Below are 25,309 nucleotides of genomic sequence, written 5' to 3' on the forward strand. Positions count from 1 at the left end.
CACTCAGGGAGAATAGGAAAGGAGTGACTACAACAAAATTTTACAAACTAGCAAGCAGACAGAAGAGTTAAATGACTTATTAGACCTAAGAAAAGGGGGAAGAGTCAAAGCCCAGCCAATCTATGTTGCAGAATCCCAAAGAAGCTAGAGAACTGGAGGCATCCGTTGCCACTGGAGGGAGGAAAGGGTGCAGCAAAAATAAAGGGGTTGGCTGAAAGTCTGTTTCAGCATTCCCCACGCCCAGAGGCCAGTGACTATCCTACTCTCAAACTAGCAAAAATTCAAACCCACCCTCATCCCAACTAATTGGGTGGAAGTCAGTGATGTCCTTGATTCAGAACCTCTATCAGGCTGTTTTCTAAGTGGCTATTTATTTCCACCTGGTTGCTTTGGCATTATAACCAGTTTAACATCCTTTAAACATATAGCAAAAGTTCAGTCGCAAAACCATGACAAGAAATTTCTTTCACTCCTCCTCCTGACCTCCTTAGCAATAAAGATAGAAATCAGCTCATCCTTCTCTGGGCACAAAACGTCCACCTTCTGAAAAAGCCTTTGCACCTCATACAGTTCCTGGGACAGTCTCTCAGACACATTTCCTTTTACACAATCTAAACTCTGAAAATCCTGATGTCAGAGAGCCTAGTTGTTAATAACTGAAAGAATGGAAAATGTCTGTTATAAAACAAAACTAAAATGAGAAGATATTGGGACCACTAGGCTGGAAAAAGATGGAAACAGGCCGTAAATTCCAGGCCAGGATCATTAATTTTTCATGAAAAGAGAAATTCTGCAGTGATTCTTAGCAAATTATATTAGAAGAAACAGAAAAGAAATCCTGGTGATTCTAGGATCCAGGAGAACCTGCCTTTGAAGAAGCAACCGAGCCCCTAGAGCTGATAAAGGGGACAGTCTTTCCTAAAGCCTACTGCAGCTTTAAAAGAAAAATTCCTATAAAAATTCTTCTAATAAAAATCTGGAGGCAGTCAGTCAGCAATTGTTTAGGTCCACAGGAGAGAGAGGGAAACAGCTACAGTGTGAAGAGTTTTGGCTTCTAGTCAAACCATTGATTTCCTGAGAGATGCAATTACATTTTGATCATATGAATCAAATCAATGTTTAGGTACACAGAAGCCTAGGAGTTATACTTCTTCTGTTAAGTAAAGTCTTTGACATAACTTATGTGTTCAATTTAGTAGTAATCATATTGTTTTATATGTCACAAAGCTAAAATTTACCTTTTACATGGGAAATAGCCAATGTGAAGATGACTAAGACATCGTGAATGAGCTCAAAGCAAATAGACTGACATTTCTGAAAAGCTGTGGTTAGGAACACCTTGATCTTGCTAAACACCACACTGCCCACGATGCTGTTTGCTAAGGAATGAGCTCATGTTCACTCCCTGGACTTTGCCATTATTTAGCTTTCACTTTTGAGAATGAACTGCTTGTACCTATCAGAAGCATCTAGAGGTCTCGAGGTGGAGAGAGAGAATAAACTTCTTCCTCCTCCTTACTTAGTCATTATTCTGATGGTCAGTACTTTTTTTCAGCTCTAGAGAAAGAAACTAAATCAATGTGGTAAAACAGAAGAAAAGGGTGTTTCCCTCTCATGTTAAGTAAGTTTTTGGTTTAGAAGGTGAAGGATGAATCACAAAGAGATTCCTATAGGCCCACCAGAAAAGTTAATATAAAAAAGACTGACATCATTATATTGGTGGGGATGCGGAGCCATGGAAACTCATTCAAAATACATTGTTGATGGGAATGTCAAATAATACAACCACTTTGGGAAAAAGTCTTGCAGTTTTTTAAAAAAACTAAACATGCACCTACCCTTTGACCCAGAAATTTCACTACTAAAAATTTACCTGACAGAAATGAAAATGTATGCTCACAAAAACAGTTGCACAAAAATATTCACAGTAACTTGAATATTAGCTCTAAACTGAAAATAGCTCGTGTCTATCAATAGGAAAATGGATAAAGAAACTGTGATATATTCATACAATACTACTTAGCAATAGAGAAAGAACTACTGATACATACAACAAGATAGATGAATCTCAGAAACCTTATAAGGAGTAAGAGAATTCTATCACAAAAGAATACATACGATATGATTACATTTATGTTAAGTTTCGAATAGTTTAAACTAATCTAATGGTAGAAAGTCAGAATAATAGTTGCTTTGGGAGGTAAAAAAGGGAATTGACTGAGAAGGGGCAAAAGAAAACTATATAGGGCGATAATAATGTTCTATATCTTGATAGGCTTGGGTAATATAATCATATGCATTTGTCAAAATTATGATTTGTGCATTTTATTTTATGTAAATATTACCTCAAAAGAAAAAAACTACAATGCAACAAGGAACTCTAGTTATTTATATGCATGCTTAAGTATTGAAGGGGAAGTATATTAATGTCTACAATTCACTTTGAAATGCATCAGAAAAACTGACGAACTGATGGGTGGATGGGCCAATCTGTGATAAAGCAAGTCTAGTAAAATGTTAATGGTAGAATACGGGTGGGGGAAAATGAGGGTTGACTACAAAATTCTTTTGACTTTGCTATGTTTGAAGATTTTCATAATAAAATGTTAGGAAAAAAATGAAAAATGATGAGAAACCACATGCCTATCTACTGTTTAAAAACAGATTCACCAGTATTTCCCAGATTAGGGAACACCTAAGCTTATTTCTTGCTCAGTTTTACAACAGACTATGTGGAAGATTAAGATTTTCAAATAGAAACATGGTCAGTTATATAAAGCTGCAATTTGATAAGTGTCTTGGTGACAGATGTCCTAATGAAACTTATTTTTGCTGTTCCTATATCAACTGTTTTTCTGCATGGCTTTAAATCTTGTAGCTGTGTTGCCTATCATGACACTTCCTTTCACAGTGGAGATAAATTTAAGGATCAAAGAGCTCCAAGTGATATTATCTTATTTATCCTGAAGAGTAAAGTTGAGCAGGCAGTATTATGTCCATTTTACAAACAGAGAAAACAGGAAGACAGAGAAATTAAGGGACTTGTTTAAGGTCACAAGGACACTAACAGGACCTATAATAATATACTGAGAGCTTACGTGCCAATTTTACAATCATTCTCTTATTGAATCCTCACATTACCTTTCATTTTACACAGGAGGAAATACAAGTGAGAGCGATACAGGAATAACCTTATGTAATATTGCAACATGTCTTTAAGTTTGCAAAGCTGTAAGTCTGATGTTCTGCTTAGGTACAGCTCACCTGTTCTCCAGATCCGGCATGCTTAGGTTTCTAGCAGCAAAGCACATTTTGAGAGGGATGACCTTCCTGTCCTTGGTGCTGTTTTGGTGTTTTGGAGAACCAGAGTCCTCGCTGCCACTAAAGCTTGGTGACTGGGGAGCTGCACCTTCCCATGGCAGATCTGATACTAATGATGGCTTCTTGATATATGGTGTTACTTCTCGGATAAACTTGACTATGAACAAAAATAAAAAGAGATTAGTATTTCTACTTCCTATAAAAAATGACAACTGAAATATACACATACATGCAATATCTGGCATGAAGTAAAAAAGACACTAAGTTAAAGCACATAGAATCTTAGGAGCAGTGTCCTTTTAAGGGCATATAATCCAAATAAAATACCATTACTCTATTCTAAAAACTTTATAACTTCTGAGCCTTAGTATGTATTGTTCCTTCTGCTTAGGACTCCATTCTCCCTTTGTCTACATCGTCAACTCTACTCAAGAGTCACCTACTCAGCATCTTTTCTGTCTACTCTCTCCAGGGTATTACCATTATGCCTCCTTACCAACCTCTTAGCACCCTGGGTTGTTATCCTTTGCCAAAGCTTTGGTTCCCCTGCTAGCTGTTGAGCTCTCCCAAGGGCAGGGATTGTGATTTATTCAATCTTGGTATCCAACATCTAGAACAGTGCCTTTTCAGTAAACGTTTAAATAAATGAGTGAAGAAACAAATGAATAATTAGATACTTGGTAGTTGACCAGCCATGAATGAATCTCCTGGTGATAGATTCAGTACCTCCTGAGACAGTGCCATCTAGCTTTATCTGAACTCAACATTTAGAAACTTCCACCCATTGCTTTGCCATCTGCTGAAGCCATATGGAATAAACTTAATCTCTTCCACATAAGAATACCTTCAAATGTCTGAAGACTAAGATTTTTTTCTCTCTCTCTCCGTCTCTCTCTCTCTCTCTCTCTGTCTTCTACGGACAGACTAAGCTAAGTATCTCTAGTCCAATTTGATTCACCTCAATCCACATTTTTGGCTACTAACCATGTGTCAAGCATCAGGCTAGCCACCGTGAATACAAGAGCAAATGAGGCACAGACCTTGTCCTCAAGGAATGACCAGTCTAGTAAGGGATTCAGCTATGTAAATAGATCGTTAGTTTTAAAAACAAGTACAAAAATAGAGTGTATTCAAGATAAAGTATTTCCATTAATGGTAGCCCCAAATTAAAATATAGCTTTTAGTAGATGGGAAGCTTTATTCTTTTTAAGTTCAATTTTAGGACTCATATAAAATACTTCTTTTACTTTAGTCATGACTGGCAACTATTGTAATTTGAGGCATGGTGTTCTTGTTTCAAAAACGAGATAAACCAAAGATCATTAAAATCTTAAATAGCATTAAAATGTAAATAAATAGTTGAATGTAGATGAACCAGTCACCATTAGGTCTGCTAATATCAATATATGTTATATCAGTATTCTACCTCCCTCTCAAATTCCAGCATGGTAGGTCATTAGAGTAGCATAATGGGAATTGAAAAACTAGAAAAATATGATCATTATCAATGTTTCTCAGTATAATAGCTAGCATTAACATTTTATAGCATTAGAAGCTTTACAAGCCTATGAAACTTTACTAACAAATAGATTACTAAATCTCAGAAATAATCAGGTCTTTCTAAAAATATAGCTAACAACCGTCTTTCAAATAGTTTCTTTTCTGAATAGGTAACATATACACATAAAACAAAATTCAAAATGTATAAAAGATTTTATAATAAAAAGACTAGATGTCTAGCAGTCTAGTTGCCATCCCTGGAGGCAACCATCATATGAACTTTCAGAGATATACTAGCTATGCTAAGCAGATGTAAAACAGACACACACATGAATATATGTATCTATACATTTCACCCAGTGGCAGTATAGTATGTTTATGTTCTGAACCTTGTGTTATTTTTTCTTAATAATATTGATAATAGTCTTTTATAAGCCTAGCATTCTCCAGCTCACTCTACAGCATATGGGAATAGAGAGACCTTTGGAATCATACAGACCTGGTTCTGGTTCAAATACTAACTCTGCTTGCTGCCACACAGCTACGTGACCTCACACTTGCCTGGTCTGAGGTTCTTATCTATAAAATGAGAGTTAACACTAAACAAGTAAAACTCCCAGGCACATACTGAACATTCAATAAATAGGTGGCTTTCTTTTCTTTCCCTAAATTAAAATGTTGGAGAAGTTAAAATTTTTAAGCAGCAATCAACAGAAGAGGTGAAATTATTTTCTTATAAGTTACTAAACAAGATCTGCTGAAATTAAGCATAATTCTAAAAAACAAAGAAGGCTTATGCCAGCATTTAGATCTTGTTTGTGTGTGTTCTTTCTATGCATAGTTATAATACATGTATTTCTAGGTCAAGAGAGTTAAAGCTAGCTGCCTCAGGTCACCAAGGAGTTTTTTTCATCCTAGAAAAATAAGCAGCACTGCAGTTGCAGCCAGTACATCCCTTGAGCACTGACTCAGGCATTTTAATACATGCTTTAGCTTTGTACTTTCAAAAGAGGATTAGGTCACAAGAACTTTGGTAGAAATTCCTACAGTTTCCAGTCAATGCCAATGGCACAGACTTGCTTTCTGAACTATTTAAGGCAGTATACCAACAATTGGGCTACCAACTGGGTGAAATTAAAGACATTCTAAATGACTAATCATGAATATTATAGTGGTTAGAAATGGACCCTTCATGTTCTACCCAGAAGTTCATTCAATCACACAGTGGCATCACTGAACTAGTTCACACATATTTAAACAGATATACATATACAGCCTATTGCATGGCTTTATTAAAAGAGCAATGAGTTTCACTTGAGTTGACAATAATGATGCCCATACCCCCATCTAACCAGCCATCTATAACGGCTGAAGAACTGTGACTAGACATCTATTTCTAACTTACCTGCGTTGGGAAAGGTGGCAAGTTAAGGATATTGTTTTAGTCCTATACTAAGACCTCCCCTGTTCCCAAAGTGCTTTAACTTGGATACTTGGAGGGATAAGCAGAACCTCTATACCACCACATGGCATTCGGGTCAACTCAGAACCCACAGAATATTTCAGAATTATTTCACTTTTCCTGATAAAGATCATCCTCAAAATGTTTAGTTAAAACACTGATGTTTGCAGTGTTTTAGGTGTTTAGGTGCTAAAGTTAATTTTCTTACTTCTATGTACTGATAACTCTTATTGAAAATAACAGGGGCTCCTCCCACCCTACAAACTTCACTATAGTCCCTTCTCTTTAGAGTGACAAAAACATATACAGGTACTATACCCCCACCTGGAAAGATGTCTGGAAGGATTGTCATCAAAATATCAATAGTGCTTATATATAGGTGTAGGATTGCCTTTTTTTCTTGATAGTTCTATATGTTTGAAATTTTTCTGAGTCTGTAACATTTATACCAATAGAAACTTATTTTTAAAACGAAGAAAACTTATTCTAAACTTTGTTCAAACTTTAAACATGGAACCACCTTAAAGTGAAATCTTGTCCAATGTTCAAAAGCTATAATGCACTGGATGGGATCCAAGATCCAACAGATTCTTACTGAATTCCATACTCAAAAAAATAGGGTTACAAGGGGTCCGGGTATTTTAATGAGGTACACTGCTGTGCTAGTTTGGGGCATTAGGCAGCATTTGATTTTAAACTGAATGTCACTTGAAAGCTTATCCAAAAAGATACTTCATAGTGCGGACATAGCCTATGACTGTTTAACACACGTATTCCAGTAGATCAATCACCTTCCCTTATAAACATCAACCTCTCATACAATCATTAGTTTCCTCTTAATCTCTGAAGTTGATCTTTTTCTTACCCCATCTGGTGACCTTTTATGAGTTTAAGTGAAACTAAATGGGTCAGACAATGCAGGGAGAATGGTGCCATTATTTCCCTGGCTTTGTAAGCAAGCTTGTTCTGGGTTCTCCTCTGGGAGGAAGAGCTGGCTTTTCATTTTGCTCACAAATGAGTTATGTTGACATCACTGTTAAAGAATTCTCCCAAGAGGTTTCTCCTCAACCTCATCCCAAGCTCCTCCTCCAAATCTGATAGATGGCCACCAAAAACATTAGGAAGAAATGGCTTTAAGTAAAAAGCCTTTTTACATTCTCAACTAGCAGGTGGCAGGTACCTTTACTCAGTCTCCTGCCACTTGGGGCTTGAATAGACCCTGAATGTGTTTACAGTTAACTCTGGTTTCCATTTTAAAGTATCACTGCATATTCACGAATTTATTGAGCTCCTGGTATGTTCTAGGAACTGCTTTAGAAGCATATAATAATCCGTCCGTGAACAAAACATGCAAAAAATTAAAAAAAGAGGTGAATGTAATAAGTAAATTATGTTCTAGAGAAACAAAAACACATAAATACGCATAAAAGCCTGTACATGAATGTTTTAGCAGTTCTATTCATAAGTGCCAAACTGGAAACAACCCAAATTTCCTTCAATGAGTGAATGGATAAACAGCGCTATAGCCACAGAATACTACTCGGCAATAAAAAGGAATGAACTATTGATAAACTCAGCAACTTGGATAAATCTCAAAGGCATTATGCTGAATAAAGGAAGCCAGTGTCAAAAGGTTACACACTGTATTATCCCATTATTGAAAAGACAAACTATATGATGAACAGATCAGTGGTTGCCAGGGGTTAGGGATAGGGAAGGTGTGATTATATTTTTGGAGCATGGAACTATCCTGTATTCTGGCTGTGGCGATGGGACACAAGAATTTATACATGTGTTAAAATTCACAGAACTGGATACCATAAAGGGGGGGAGAGCCAATTTTACTGCAAAATTTAAAAAAAAGTAAATTAGATAGTATGTTAGAAGATGTTAAGTGTTATGGAAAAGGAAAAACAGTAAGGGAAGATGGATCAGGAGTGCTGGGGGTGGGGGTGGGGGTTGACTTAATTTGCAATGCTAAATAAGGTGGTTAGGGTAAGCCTCATTAAGAGGACTTTCGAATGAAGACTTAAAGGAGGTGGGGGATTTAGTCATGCAGATATCTGGGAGAAGCATTCCAGACTGAGAGAACAGTGCTAAAGCAGTAAGGAAAGCCAGTGTGGCTAGCGCAAGGCAATGGAGGGGATAAAAAGTAGAAAATGGGATCACAGAGGGAACCCCTTCGGCTTTTATTCTGAAACGGAAGCCACTGGGAGGCTTTAAGCAGAAGTGTGACAAGATCTAACTTGTATTTTAATCATTCTCACTACTATGTTGAAAGAGGGCAAGGGCAGAAGCGGGAAGACCAATTAGGAGGTTATTGAGAGATTGTGGTAGCTGGACCAGGTGACGAGCAGAGGTGGTGAGAAGTGGTCAGATTCTTTACTAAAGGAAGACCTACTCAGATACCCTGACAGACTGGATAAGAAGGGGTGAGAAAAAGAGAATTGAGGGTGATTTTGGGATTTTTGTCCTAAACAACTGGAAGGACAGAGTTGCCATCAATAGGTTTAGGAGGAAAGATCAGTAAATTAAGACAATATTAGACAACCAAATCTAGCAGCAGCCACATATATGAGTCTGTCGTTTAGGAGATGGGTCTGGAGCGTGTGGTTAATATGTAAAGCCATTAGACTCAATAAGATCACTGCATCAGTCCGAGTCCCAGCAGGAAATGGATGGCACGGGGTTAATAAAGTGAGAGTTTATAAAGGTGTGTGCAAGAGTTCAGGGAAACCACAAAGGAAAATAGAGTGTGATACCCTGTTTCCATATGTAGGTCTGAAGGGACTGGTAGAGGAAGTGGTTACCAGACCCAGCAGTAGAGAGCCCTATAGAGGGCAGACCTGAGAGGAGCAGTGCCTTTCAGTCAATTCTGCCAGACTGGTGACCCTGCAGATTGGGAGCCAAAGGGATAACACTCCACTCCAACCTCACTCTCCTCCCTCTTTTCCTCCAGCATCCTGTTGGGAGCTCCACATGGGCCAAACTCAATAAAAGCCAAAGGGCGAGTAAGCTTGGTGATGCAGTCCACGCAGGTCAGCCTCCTGGGACAGAAGCAGGTGGAGAAGGAGTGGACCTCGAGGGCCAAAGAGAAGACTTCCAGCACCATCACCAAGGGCATTGAGTATAGAGGAGGAAGAGGACATTCCACCACTAAACGGCTGGGGGAAGACAAGAAACAGCAAAAGAGACAGGAGACCCGCAAGAGACAAGTACTCCCTCCAGAGACACTGGCCTAAAATAGCACCAAGTTTATCCAAACTGAAAATACCTTGCCCTGATCTTACTAACCCTGACTTGGTTCCTTCTTTCCTTACTGCTCCTTGAAAAAAAAAAAGAAGTTTATGCATATTACTGCTATTTCTATTTTCTCCTGTTGCCCCTTAACTCTTCTGAATAAAACTGAATTCTAAAGAGCCACTAATGTTTTCTTACTCAATTCAAAGGCCCTTTCTCAATCCTTAATGCAACTCTATCAACTGTTTTTTATCCCTCCTTTGTGGTCACCATTTATTTTCTAATGCCTTGTTTCTCCTCCTATTCCTACAATGTAGTTGTTTCCCAAGGCCCTTACTTTAGCACTTTCTTCTCACTTTATCCTCTAATCCCGAGCAACTTTCAATGCTAGATGTCCAGAGCCAATAAATATCTTTTGTTGGCCCTAAATTCCTTCTACCTGACTGCTGTCCTCATCCTTCAAACTGAACATACCCCAAAATAAATTAATCTTCATTATCTTGAATATCCTCCTGTGTGCATTGTTTTAGCTATTAATATTAGTTAGCATTTTTCTAGCAGCCACCTAGTCCAATAATCTGTATTTTAATACAACTTCCTCCAGGTGCTTGATTCTCCTGCCCATTGAAGCTTTGGGAACTACTTCTCAAACCTCTGCAGCCTCCTCCCTTTCCTGGCCCCTAAGTGCCAAACCATACCTTCCCACCTGAATTTTTTCTCTAATCTACCTACCCCCCTCAATTCCCACTGCCAACGTGCTTCTGGATCATCCAAACCATTATAATGGCATTTTGTTGTTGTTGTTGTTATAGTAACTGTGGTAAAATATACATAAAATTTACCATTTTAACCATTTTTTATGTGTACCGTTCAGTGGTATTAAGCATATTTACTACCATCACCACCATCCATCTCAAGAACTTTTCCAACTTCCCAAACTGAAATTCTGTACCCATTAAACAATAACTTGCCACTCTCTTCTCTCCCAGCCCCTGGCAACCCCATTTTACCTCCTGTTGGCCTCCGCCTTTTCCCTCAGATAATTAAACTGGAAAATACTGAAAAGAAAACAAAGATAAATATAAAAATTTCTTATGCGACCACATTTCCTTCCAGACGTTTTAGACTTTTACTTAACACAGTAACATACAAACTCCTCATTAGCATAATTTAAAAATTGCTAGAGAGCATTCCATTGTGTTTACCATAATTTATTTAGGCTTCCGTAATTACGGGGCACTTACTTTAAATAAGACTATAATGAACATAATTTTCAGAAGAGAAATTACTGGGTCAAAAGAATATTTAAGGTTCAGGATAATATTGCAAATTGCTCCCCAAAAGGACTGTACCATTTTACAGTTTCCACCAGCAGTTGTAAGAGCATGTCTGTGTCAGTACACCTGCCAACATCAAGTAATCTTATGTAAAACAATCGTCAATGTTTTAATGGGTGAGAAATGTATATATGCTCACCCAGTCTTGATCTCCTGCCTCAACAAATGCAGGATGTTATTATTTTCTCTCTAGAAGCAGGAAATCCTTGTCTCTTTATACTGTTGTTGTTTTTGTCTGAAGACATGAGAGGAGTAATTTGTAAGGCTGTAACAGTGAGGAGTCACAGGATGATCGCCAGCACCTCAGGTCTACACAAATTTGAGTTATAATTCTTTGGATTTGCTGTATCAGCATTTCCAGAGTTATAGTTAATTTGCCATTATTGCCTTATCATTTAACTCTGTAAAGTTGGCTTCTTTCTTCTTGTTAGTCATTAATAGGGGGAAAAAATCCCTAGCAAGGAAACCAAGCACGTCCTCAGAAGCAGGACATGTGTTTATAAGATGTTAATTTCAGCATTTTCTGGTTTAAAAAAAAAACAGTTGTATTTATGTTGGTCCTGGGATTTTCAGTTCATTTCATTATCCATCATTCTTTCTCCATTTCAATTCAAGGTCTGTCCAAGTCAATAAAATAGGAGACATATTCTTTATAAGGATCTCAAATTATTATTGGGATGACAAGGAGAACTCAAGTTTCCTTTTAAACCTCTGAACTACAGTGAAACAGATCCAAATAAACCAGGGATTAGGGAGCTCTGAAATTTGTCCCCAGCAATTAAAATTTTAGGATTTTTAAATTATGGCCTTTTATAATAAATTTATGTAAACTGGCAAAAAAAAGATATGTTTTAGGCCTCAATCAAATTCTAACACATATCTATTACTTTTATAAGAAAGTATTAGCTTTCATGCTTATATATATATATATATATATATATATATATATATATATATATATATATATATATACACACACACACACACAAACACAAAACAAGCTAGATTGAAATAATTTGGGTCTTGGGACTTTTTACTCTATAATTTCTCTTTGATAGTCTTCTTTAACTACTAACCTTACATGGTAAAACTGGTTGTGGGTCATTTATAAAGTAAATAATTTAGGGCCGGCCTAGTAGCGCGAGGGTTAAGAACTGGCTTGGGAAGCCAGAGGGCCTCGGTTCGGATCCCACATATGAGGGCCAGTGACACTGCCCTCTACAGCTAAGATGCTGAACAGCTCAACCTGGAGCTGGGCTGCCGTGAGTCGCCGGCGATGGCATAGGCTGCAGCCACTGCTGCAGTGGGTTGCCATGGGCTACCGTGTGTAGCCAGCAGCCAGCCTGAGCGCCCAGCAGCCGCTGTGAGCAGCCATCCAGAAGCCAGCAACTGATCTGCCTCACCCAGTAAGAGCACAATGATGGTGCCAACTTGGGCCAGTGAAGCAACATCCTCCACAACTAGACTGAAGAACAAAAGGACAGCAACTTGCCTGTTCTCCTTCTCCCAATTCCCCAGCACTGTTCCCATCCCCCAATTCCCCAATAAAAATCTTTAAATAAAAAAAATAAAGTAAATAATTTAAAAATGAATTTTAAAAGTATTCTCTTTGGAATGTTTCCTCAAATTGCAAAAGAATATGCAAGATTTTCAACTTTTTATTTAAAAAGTTTTAAGCATTTTAAGTTTGGGTTTTTAAGTATTTTTGTAAGGAAGGCAACTACTAGCAAATTTCCCTGTGGAAACTGCCATACATTAAGTATGTGTGTGTTTTAAGCCTTCATATAACTAATCCCCAAATTGGGAGACAATGCAACTGAAAAATTACTTCAAATTACATATTTTTCTTTCCCTTTTGGTGTTGAGATTTACGTTTATTTTCTATGCCATATCTGTTTTTATAACTCAATTCCAATCTTAGTACTTCTTCCTCCCCTAAAAGAAGTATTGCTTTATGTGAAACAGTGATCCCTCTGCCTACTTCAAAACATACAAAGCAGGGGCCGGCTGAATGGCGCGTTGGTTGACTTGGGACGCCAGCTCTGAGCAGCAGGGCCCCGGTTCGGTTCCCACATGAGGGCCAGTGACGCTGCGCCCTCTACAGCTAAGATGGTGAACAACAGCTTGACCTGGAGCGGGGCTGCCGTGAGTCGCCGGTGTTGGCGTAGGCTGCAGTGGAGCTACCGTGAGCGGCGGTCCAATGGCTGGGGAGCAATCTGCCTCAGCCAGGAAGAGCGCAATGATAATACCAACATGGCCAGTGAAGCGACATCCTCCACAACTAGACTGAAGAACAAAAGGAAAGCAACTTGTCTGTTCCCTTCACCTATTCCCCAATAAAATCTTAAAAAAAAAAAAAATACAGAGAACAACAACAGTAGGAAAGTCTTGACTACATATAGTATTAGAAAAAATAGAAAGATAAGACTTTAATTTCATTTTCACTAAAGCAGAGGCAATGAGAAAGACAATTTGCACAAGAAGAAACAGGCTGGTTAGGAATAATTTATATTGCTTCTTAGTCTCTGCTGAAATATTAAAGTAGAAGCTAGTTGTGTTTTTTTTTAAAGAACCCTATTGGATTTTTTTAAAGCATAGTAAAATGACTCATACACGATAAAACTAAGGGTAAAGCAGTAGTTTCCAGCAGACTCTGCCCAGCCGATCCTCCTCTTACTTTAATAAATCTTCTTTCTATTAAAAAAAGAAAATCTTCTTTCTAAAAAAAAAAAAGAAAACCCTAAGGGTAAAACTAAGGGTATCAGAGTAGCTAAGTGATAAAAGCAAGTTCTCAGTTTTGTATTTTAAAAATTATGTATAGATTAGTAAATTCAAAAAGAGCTCAAGGAAATATGCCAATTGCTAATAATGGTGATATCTACATTGTAATTACAGGAACTACTATTTTTGAAGTTAACTATTTCTACAATGTCTGAACTTTTTTATAATAACCATATGTTCTATAGTAAATAATATTAAAATGAACTTTTAAATACATGCCATCAAATAATAAAGAAAAATGGATTAGAAAAGTAATTTCAGAAATAGATTCAATAGCAGAAACAATACAACAATGGGAGCAAGTCACTATTCAATAAATGCTGAAAGAACAATGGGGTATCAGTATGGAATTGTCTTAGCTCTATATCTCACATCCTACGATGCATTTGCATTAACCTATAATTAATGCCCTTTGGATAATTTTTGTAAAATCATTAAAGTATAAATGTGAGCAACAAACTTTGTTAAATGAATCTATTCAAGCCTTGATACCATTTACCTTTTGGGGAGGTTTGAAACCATAATTTACCTCTCTGAGCCTCCGTCTCCTCATTTTTAAAACATAATACACCACCCTCAAAGGGCTGTTGTGAAGATTAAATGAGATGATATACGAAAGATGCCTAGACCTGTGCTTGAGTGTTGTAGGTACTGAAAATGTGTGTGTATGTGTGCATGTGCGCAATTAATACAATATACTTTGCAAGGAGTATACTATAGTGGACAAAGTCTAATATTTGAAATTGAACAGACTAGATTTGAATTTCAGTTCTGTCAATGATCAACTTTGTGATTCAGACAAATAATGTCACTTTTCAATCTCAGTTTCTAATCCATAAAACTCTAATACTAACCCTAATATCAATAATTTCACTTTTCAATCTCAATTGCTAATACATAAAACTCTAATACTAACCCTAATACCACCTTCACTGAGCAACTGAGAAGATTAAATAAGACTAATCAAAGTAAATTGTTTAAGGGAGCCTGGAAAATAGTAGGCATTGAATAGAAATGATCTACAGGACGGGATTATTATGTACCATTGAGGACTGTCTGGAGATGGTAGCTAAAATATCTCCACAAAGACAGCACGCTAATCATTCTTTATCTTCCCTGTCAGAAAAGGACCAATTTTGACAGCACATAGGCTTCCTCATTTATATTCCTGTAACACTCCATGTATCACCATCATGGCACTTGTCATGTCACAGTTTCTGTTTTGCAGTATTTTCCACTTGACCAAGGTACGTTGAAGGAATTAAAACTTAAGACACCATAAAAGTCAACGAAAACTGCAATACATCTCTTCTATAGTATTTATTCAAGGTTCTTTCACTTTTTTCTTTTAGTAACTCTTCAGAACTGCGTTGCAGTTTGTGCGGAGCCATTAAGGCTCTGAATACAATCTCTTGCACATGCATGAGGTAAAATTCATATATTTTTCAAGCACACACACAATCTTTCTGTGATTCTGGCTTGACGTTATACTTGCTTCTAACCTTTTAGAGCAAGTCGTACCCCACTCCACATGACAACACTATAATAATATGCATTCTCTGTTGTAGCACAAATGAATTTTATACATTGGTCAAAATTGGCAGTACATTGATAAAGTGTTCACAGCAGAGACCACTAATACACAAAAGACGCACTGCTAATATTGGTTAAATGAATTATGAAACATTCTGTCACAAATACAGATATATTTTTACAGTCTTAATTTCCCTGTCCTGGTGAAATCGTGAGAAATATTTATGGCACGGGTAATAAAATCCAGTTTTAAAATGTTGCTTATAGCTCTAGATTAAGAATTTTTGCAAATATTTGGATAAAGGGTCCTTGTTCAACACTAGTATGTGCATTCTGACTATGTGGGACATGGTCATTCTCTCCATATACTGAAGCTTATCAAATAAATTCTATATTATGATCTTTGTTGAGGTTCTCTTCAGCTAAATGGGCTATCAGAACAAATCTGCTATTACAACAAAATTCTCCTTCAACAACTATTATCAACTTAAACACACTGCTTAAGGATGAGCAGTTTGCCCTTGCAGTGACATAAAAATTTAACTTTATTGCAAGAAGTCAATAATAGATTAGAACATTCTTCTATAAGCAAAGAAAACCCTTGCCTCACAAATTCAATGTCTAGGTTTTTATCTATTCCTAATATAAGTGATAGGAAATAGTATTTTTACTCTTAGAAACCATAATGTTTCCCCCTTTTCAACAACAAAGAACTCTCTCCTATGTGCAAAGCATGTGGGATATTTAAAATATTTGATATACAGACTTTGTTCTCCAGTTGCTTACTTGAGAAGGAAAAGGAAGATATGCGTCCCTCAAAAAAGACCATTCATAAAGTAGCAATTATAAAAGGTAACACATGATAAATGCTATAAGTATAAAGAAAATGTTACACTTAATTGGACATAGCAACAGCAAACAAATGAAATAACTGAAAAATACTTAACATACTAAAAAGTAATGTTTTTCACTAGACAAAAAACAAAACAAATAAAACACCCAAAACTCTAGCAGTGTAAGCACAAGGAAATCCTTGTCCACATTTCTGTTGCTAAGTGGGTATGTCCTGGACTAGCTGGATACACCGGATGGTTTGTTTTGGATCAGCACCCCAAGTGATAAAATAAAGACGGAAACATAATATTAACCAAGCACAATAGCTGTGCTCCAGGGGTCAGCAAGCACTCCATCCTGAACATGCAGTCACTGAGTCACCACTGGGGAGCCGGAATGCCATCCAAGTTCCCGTATCTTTAAACATTTTGTAATTTTTTTTTTATTGTACAAGAGAACTGCCCTTAGTAACTGTCAGGCTTTTGTTGTCATTAGGGATTTTCTGACCAAGTTGGCAGAATTAGCTGGGTTCAGGAAGAGGAGAAAAGACAAAGATGTATTCATGTTCTTTCCCTCCTGATTTTTATATAACACATGACTAAGGAGTTCAGTAAAAGTAGACTGAGAATTGTCAGAGTTCGTAGAGGTCAACTGCTGAACGTTAAGCTGTCATGCAATTCATTGCTCAGCCCATATCAAGTAACTGTGTTCACTGATAATTTGTTTTACTAATTTTTAAAATTAAAAGGTAATGAAAACAAAAGCTGGAACAATTTGAGCATCAAAATAATAATAGTGGTATGGGACTACAACCTATAAAAGAAAGTGAATATCCATGAGTTCATACTGACATAAATAATTAAACAAATAAATGAGGGAGAAGGGGCAGCTTCTATAGAAGAATTCCAATTAATAAATGTCAAAGGAATGTGAGAAATAGAAAATAATCATTAAAACACTACTGTAATAATTGTTGTAGGCAAGACCCACTGATGAATGCTAAAATTAGTGAGAAGTTTAAAGAGTGACAGGATATTTGCAGTCTCAACAAGTCTCCTTGAAGATATTTATTAATTACAAAGGGAAAAATAGTAACTTTATGTAGTGAAATCCGACAGTAATCAAGGTTTACCTCACCAGTATTAAGACATACTGACGTCATGTCCCCTGCCCTCCCACATACACTGCGGATATAATATATCACTTCTGTTGAATTCTTGCTAGGAATAAATAAGCTCAGTCTCTTCGTGATAAAACAAGAGACAAATCCAAATTGGTAGACATTCTACAAAATGATGCAAATGATTCAAAATTGATTACCACAATAAGGTTAGTTAACATATCCATCACCTCATATAATTATAATTTTTTCGTCTATGGTGAGAACATTTAAGATCTACTCTCTTAGCAACTTTCAAGTATGCCATACAGTATTCTTAACTATAGTCACCATGCTGAATATTAGATCCCCAGAACGTATTCATCTTATAACTGGAAGTTTGTACTCTTTGACCAGGATCTTCCCATTTCCTCCACCCACTTTTTCTTCATTCTTAGCGAGCCTGAGTGAATTTGAGGTTAGAATAATGACAAAACCAAAGCCATTCTAGAGATGCCTATATTTAATTCCAAAATTCCATGACAAATATTTTTTTAAATAACATTAAAGTAATATTATAGAATAGCATTGGATATGTGAAAGTTTGCCCTTGAAATTGACAACCAATCTGTGTTAATATTAGCTTCCTATTCACTAAGAGTGCTTATCTTGAGCTTATATTTATCTTCATGCATGCTAAATCCTCCTCTCTCTCCTGGAGATTATTCTAGGAAAGGAGAAAGATTCACCAGTGTAGTAAGTAAACATTAACTATAAAGCTACACTCAAGATAACCTAAATAAATGACAATATTTAGAGGTTAATAAAATAGCTATTAATTTCAAGTGCATTGTGTTCGGTCCCCTACACACACATCTAGAATGTCCTGAGTACAAATACTAATCTAAAAATAGACAACATAGAGAATTTTAGAGCTAGAGGAGATCTTAGTGATAATTTAGTCCAACCTGCTCATTTTTTAAAATGTTAAACTGAAATTCGAAGAAAAATGAGGCTCAGAGAAATTAGAAAACTTCTTCTAAGTCACAGTTAGTCTGGGGCAAAGCCATGGCTAAAAACCCTTATCATCTTTTCCTGAATCCACCTTCAACTTTAAATTTAGTTTTTTTAGATAGCATAAAATCATAAAACACTCAGCAGCCAGTACAAAGAGTCAGCACTCAAACTTGCTCACTGGGTCTTTGTAACTAAAAAATGGAGTCCTCAGGTCTTATCTAAGATTAACCTGATAATCTCACCACGTACCAGAGCAAGTGAGCATTTCAATTAATGTTTCAAAAACGGGAAGAAAGCAAAAAGGGCAAAACACGGGTGTTAACCATCTTGGTTATATTTTTTTACCATTACCATATTTTAGAAACTCAGAGGTCAGTCCCTTCACCCTGTGGTAATTCACTTTTTCTATATCAGACATAAGATTTTAAAAAGAAAATCAGGGATCAGTATTTAACCCACTAGAGTGTGTGCTCTTTGACCAGCATCTTCCCATTTCCAGCTCTGAAAGCAAATGGTGAACAGTCACAAAAGAAAAGCTGAACAGTCACAGTTACTGTGTCCCCTCCCTTTCATGGGCCCGGTAACAATGGCGTGGGGGAGGGTGGCTGGAAGAGCAAGCAGTACAGGAGCCCCAGCCAATCTAAAACTAAACAAAAAGCATGAAATATGAATACTGTTTTTTTTCAAAGAAAGTTATTACTTTTTGGAAAAGACTGTGCTTCCACGTGTCCATCTCCTTAGAACTTACTTCCATATAAGTGGCTTAATTTCACTTGTTTGGATTTCAGTTTGTTTATAATGTAAAATCATAAAGCCATAAAACCTATCCTTAGGGGTTTAGTAGAAGAGTAAATGAATTAAAGTATGGAAAGGGATTTTAGAAAGTATAAAAGCTATATAAATTTGAGATATTACTATTATTACCTAATGCAGAACTTGACAATCATTTTCACTAGTTATTAGTGAAAATTAGCAGGGTACATGGCAAAAAACAGGTGCTTAGTGTTTGTTACATGCATTAGTGTACATAGTGAATAAGACCTCCTTCCAAGGCCACATTATCATATAACAAAATGGATTACATATGGTGGGAATTTAGAAGAAGGACCCCTGTCCCTTTCTGAGTCTAACCAATACACACCAAAGAACTACTGTGAGGGTTAATGATATAAAGTTCACAAAGTAGACAGGGCTTTCAGAAAACGGGTCTGTGTCTCTCTCTGTCTCTCTCTCTCATGTATAAGCCTATTACATCCATAGCATGAAGGCCAAACAAAGCTGAAAATTCAAGTGTTAATAATCTTGCGGTAGTGAGGATAATTGAATAATTCTTAAGATTATTCTGCTGAAATATTTGGTGAATGAACAAGGTGTTTTGATACTATATACACAAATCTTTAAAAATGCCTCAAAGCAGGCTGGCTGAGTGGCTCAGTTGGTTAAGAGCTCACTCAAGAGTGTGAGCTCTGAGCGGTTCAATTCCCGACCCAAGCTGAGTTGCTGCTGAGCTGCCAACAGGTGGCAGGATGGCTCAGCTAAAAAATAAATAAATAAATAAATATGCCTCAGAGATCTAATTTTAAAATTAGGTTTTTATTTTCTAACAGTGGAAACCCTGAAAGGAGAAAAAGGTAAAACAAGTACTATCTCAGCAACAATGCAAAGAGGGCGCCTGGAATGAGTAGAAAAGCGTACTCATGTGAACCATAATGGGTTCTTCACAGGAAATGTTTCCTTTTTCTATGTAGGTTAAAAATAAGAACTGGAAATCTCTGAACACATACGTGTTGGGCTCTCCAGGCTAATGCAAAATTAGAAGAGGCCAGCCACTGTTCTCTTGTCTTCTTTCTCAATCATCCATACCCTCCTCAAGAGACAAGAATATGGTTCCTTGTTTTCACATAAAATAACTCTGACTTTGCAAGAGCTAATGAATGTACTTCAAACATACAAAACTGTGGTAAATTATCTTAAACATAACTCCTAAGACCCTTGAGTCACGAAATCCTATTCTTTTTTAAAGATTTTATTGGGGATTTGGGGAAGGGGAACAGCGTTGGGGAATTGGGGAAGGGGAACAGACAAGTTGCTGTCCTTTTGTTCTTCAGTCTAGTTGTGGAGGACATCGCTTCACTGGCTCATGTTGGTATTATCATTGCGCTCTTCCCGGGTGAGGCAGTCGCTCTCCGGCCACTGGAAGGCTGCTCACAGAGGCTCAAGGCAGCTCACGCTGGCTGCCAGACACTCACGGTAGCTCATGGCAGCCCACTGCAGCCCCGCTGCAGCCTACACTGTTGCTGGCGACTCAAGGCAGCCCAGCTCCAGATTGAGCTGCTGTTCACCATCTTAACTGTAGAGGGCGCAGCGTCACTGGCCCTCATGTGGGATCTGAACCAGGGCCCTGCTGCTCAGAGCTGGTGCTCCCAAGACAACTCTTAACCAACGAGCCTCTTGACCGGCCCATGAAATCTTATTCTAATAGTAAAGACGGCATGCTTTAATTTATAAGTACGTGGTAAGTAACTCTTATTGAAGGTTAAAATATGCTTTTTAGAGTTCTATTTGTGTTGAATCCACAACACACTATACAAAAACCCTAAAATAATAGTATATCTCATAGTACAGTCTATTGGAATGAGGAAGAAAAGAAGGAAAAAACACAGAAAAATATAAAAGGAAATAGGTGTAAAGATCTCATAGTATTGGATAGTTATTTTCCCACTGAACAAGCATTTACTGATCAAACCCGCTAGAGGCAAAATACTAAGAAACAAGAGATGAACAAAACACATCTCATGTCTTCGAGAAGCTGAAAATATAATAGAGGACACAAATACTCATATATAAACACCATCCTCACTACTCATTTAATATTCAATATATGCCAAAAACAGAGTTGTGTTTTCTTTCTTTGTCACCCAAAAAGATTTATTCAGGAAAAATTATTGTAATCCGCTAGTGCAAAAATGGTGAACCACATACACGAACTCTAAGAGCTTTGTTTTATGTGTATAATTTCTTTAATCTCACAAAAATCCTATGAGATAGGTATATTACTCCCATTCCACAAACGGAAACTGAGGTCTTGGGGAAGGTAAAAAACTTGCCACTTGCCACTCTACCATTAAATAGCAAAGATGGAAATAAAGACCAAGCATGTAACTACTATATTTTACCAATAAACAAATAATTACAACTCAGTATATTAAGCATTGTTACATACATGCATAGATAGATAGATAGATAGATAGATAGATAGATAGATAGATAGATAATGTATTACACAAAGTAAAAAGGGTAACATAAAGAGAGTGCTCAATGTCAAAAGGAGAGGTACAATGGAGTCAGTCAGGAAAGGTTTCATGCAGGAGCCCTTGATCACGGAAAGATAAGCAGAAGTGCCCGAGGCAGATAAGGCAGAAAAGAGCAAGTCTGGCTGAGGTTACAGCACAGTAGCAAGGAGGAATGTGAAACATTCAGGGAAATGTTAAGTATCAATAGTTAGGAAAGGCTACAGAGTGTAGGGCTCAAGGTGAAAAGCAGTGATCTGCTGTGAAAGGTTGTTGATATTCAGCTAAGGGTTATCAGATATCATGGAAGGTAGTGTTGGCTGTTACAGAATATTTCTTCTTAAAGAGTTACTAAGGTAAGTATACAAAAGGAAAAAAATAGCCTAAAAACGAAGACTTTTCCTTCAAAGCAGAGCTTGCGATCACTACTAAAACACAGATCAGAAACTTCATAATAGATATATGTATATTATTAAAGATAACTTTTGAGTATAGAAAGGATCTCACTCATGCATCAAAAATATCACATTAATTGTGAGCAGAACATTAGTATGAGAGGTGTATTACAGGGCTCCTGCCCTTAGTAATAATATATAATCAGGTAAAGGTGTTGTCTCTGTGCACTCCAAAGATACCTGCAGAAGTTATTCCAAATTTGGCCTTAGCCTTAATCTACAAATCCAAGTAAAACAAACAACAATGAAAGTCATTATAGGAAATCTTTTTCAACTTGTTTCTTTTATATTTCAAGTTTATATTGAAGAGTAGCTAAAGTATGATTAAATAGCATTAGAGCTTTACATTTAAAATGATTAAACAACCTTAAAATAAATATACACACACAAAACTATTGGTCATGTACTTAAGAAAACAAAAGTTTTGAAAAATTTAAGGGAAACCTTCAAGTTTCCCTCCAAAGAATCCTAGAATATTACTCTAGCCTCAGTCCAATGAATATAAGATTTCTTTCTTTAATTTCATTGCTTTAAAATAATTTTATACTTGTTTTTTTAATTACAAAAGGAATTGGGTACTCTGTAAACATTTTAATATTACAGAAGTACATAACATAGTAGATAAGAGGGTTCTTATGATCATCTCCCTAGATGATCACTGTGAAAACACAAGATGCTCTCCTATAACTATCACCATTATAATATATCAGGTATGTACATCTGTAAGAGCATAATAATATAGTCCCTTATCCTATAAAATGATCCAAAGGAAATGGTATAAACAGAAAAAATCTGGGGAAACGGGGAATCTTTAATTTTATACACTTCCCTAATGATTGAATTTTTTAAAGTATTTCATTATTTTGTGACAAAAAGTTATTTTTAAACATTAAATAATAAAAATGAAAATGTCAAACTTATCAAAAATGAGGAAATTACAACAGGGAAGAGGAAAAAGGAAAGAAAAAATTATCCAATTAAAAGAAAAAGTCATTATGTCACACCCATCAAACAAGATGCCAGAACATATAACCAAGGATCAGTGGGCAAAAGGGGTTACAAAAGAGGAAGGATATAACAGGAGGTCTTTTTCCCTGCTTTACAAGGGGTCACAGAAAGTATCTGAAATATGAATTCTGGTAACAACTCCTTCCACAGGATGGAATTGAGGGCAATTATAAAGTACTTAATATTTCTTCCCTTGAAGTCTAAAAAAGTAAACTGGGTCATGGGTATGAGGATTGCCGTTTTGCTAGGAGGTCCCACTCTGTACATAGACAATTAAAAATATAGGGAAACAAACCAACATCATTATATATCCAAAATATATAAAGTACTCACTCAACTTAACATCAAAAAACAAACAATCCAGTTAAAAAATGGGCAGAAGACCTGAACAGACATTTCTCAAAAGAAGACCTATAGATGACCAATAGACATGAGAAGATGCTCAACATCACTAATCATCAGGGAAATGGAAATAAAAACCACAAGGAAATATCACCCCACACATGTCAGAATAGCAATTATCAACAAGTCAGCAAATAACAGGTTGGTGGAGATGTAGAGAAAAGGGAACCCTCATGCACTGTTGGTGGAAATGTAAATTGGTGCAGCCACTGTGGAAAACAGTATGAAGGTTCCTCAAAAAATTAAAAACAGAACTACCATATGATCCAGCAATTCCACTCCTGGGTATTGATCTGAAGAAAATGAAAACACTAATTCGAAAAGATAAATGCACCCTTATGTTCATTGCAGCACTATTTACAATAGCCAAGATATGGAAGCAACCTAGGTGTCCATCAATAGAAGAATGGATAAAGATATGATGTGTACGTGTACACACACACACACACACACACACACACACACACACGAATATTACTTAGCTACACACACACACAAAAAAGGAGCCTTGCCATTTGCAACAACAATGAATGGACCTAGAGGGTATTATGTTAAGTGAAATAAGTCAGACAAAAAAGATAACCACTGTATGATTTCACTTATATGTGAAATACGAAAAAACAAAACAAATGAACAATCAAAACAAAACAGAAACAGGCTCACAGATACAGAGAAGAAACTGATGGTTGTTGGAAGTGGGTGGAGGAATAATAAAAAAGGTGAAGGAGAACTGAAAGTACAAACTTCCAGTTATAAAATAAATAAGTCACAGGGATGTAATGTACAACATAGGGAAAATAGTCAATAATATCATAATAACTTTGTATGGTGACAGATGGTTACTAGAATTAGTGGGTTTATCACATTGTAAGATATATAAATGTTGAATCACTGTAGTACACCTGAAACTAATATAATATTGTAAGTCAGCTATACTTACATAAAAAATAAATTAAAAATAATAAAAGAACTTCCACAGCCAAAGAAAATCATCAGTATATAAACATTATGACCATATGTGAATGACACAGCAGTAACATCACTGAATAATTTTCATTTCCACTTCCATTACTAAATTCAGTCCAACAGTCAATGATTTGAATTAAGTAATTCAAAAGAAAAGTAATTTCATGCCAAGAAAAATGTGGTAAATTTGAGAGCGGAAAAATACTTGCTTAAACCACAGAGTAGTCAACTGAGATGGATTATTGAAGGGGCCAATGTTGCAAATTCCCATATGTTGGTAGATCATCTGAAAATATCGTGCTTCAGTGTAAGAATGGAGATTCTTAAATATGTTTTAAGTTTCCCAAAGCTTAACTCTGCAGTCAGCTTATTTAGGTTGTGGGCAATGTACTAACTTAAGATCCTTTCTTTCCACAGAGCAAAATTAATGAATGATGTGTCCCTGAGAAGAATTTGTGCTCCTGAAAGAATTTTAAATCTATACTAGGAAAGGCCTGAGGTCTTTCTAAGTCTAAAAGGAGTTGTGGCAAAGTTTGACTTCTTTTTTATTCTTTTTCTTTTTTTTTGGTCATCCTTTTCTTTTTTTTTTAATTGGGAAATTGTAGGAGGGGAACAGACAAGTTGTTGTCGTTTTGTTCTTCAGTCTAGTTGTGGAGGACGTTGCTTCACTGGCCCATGTTGGTATTATCATTGCGCTCTTCCCGGGTGAGATAGATCGGTCGCCAGTCTCTGGACGGCCGCTCATGGCGGCTCTTGGCAGCTCACGCTGGCTGCCAGCTACACTCGGTAGCTTATGGCAGCCCACTGCAGCAGGGGCTGCAGCCTACGCCGTCACCGGAGACTCACGGCAGCCCAGCTCCAGGTCGAGCTGTTGTTCAGCATCTTAGCTGTAAAGGGCAGTGTTACTGGCCCCCATGTGGGATCCGAACCAGGGTCCTGCTGCTCAGAGCTGGCGTCCTAAGCCAGCTCTTAACCAATGCGCCACTCGGCCGGCCCAAAGTTTGACTTCTTAGAAGCTATTGTCTCAACATATTTTTTTCTTTTTCTTTCTTTCTTTTTCTTTC

General features: G+C 36.9%; 1 protein-coding gene across 1 annotated transcript in view; it reads right to left on the reverse strand.

The window, feature by feature from the left end:
• Window positions 1-25,309, reverse strand: part of SNTB2 (syntrophin beta 2) — a 90,223-nt gene that overhangs the window by 42,919 nt on the left and 21,995 nt on the right. Inside the window, exons 2-4 of the mRNA XM_019653750.1 lie at window positions 9,604-9,608; window positions 9,221-9,447; window positions 3,265-3,478 (exon numbers count right to left, since the gene is read on the reverse strand). Of these exons, the coding sequence (XP_019509295.1) occupies window positions 3,265-3,478; window positions 9,221-9,447; window positions 9,604-9,608 (446 nt within the window). The remainder of the gene's footprint in view (window positions 1-3,264; window positions 3,479-9,220; window positions 9,448-9,603; window positions 9,609-25,309) is intronic.

The sequence above is a fragment of the Hipposideros armiger genome, unplaced genomic scaffold (assembly GCF_001890085.2).
Source record: "Hipposideros armiger isolate ML-2016 unplaced genomic scaffold, ASM189008v1 scaffold_9, whole genome shotgun sequence".
Lineage (NCBI taxonomy): Eukaryota > Metazoa > Chordata > Mammalia > Chiroptera > Hipposideridae > Hipposideros > Hipposideros armiger.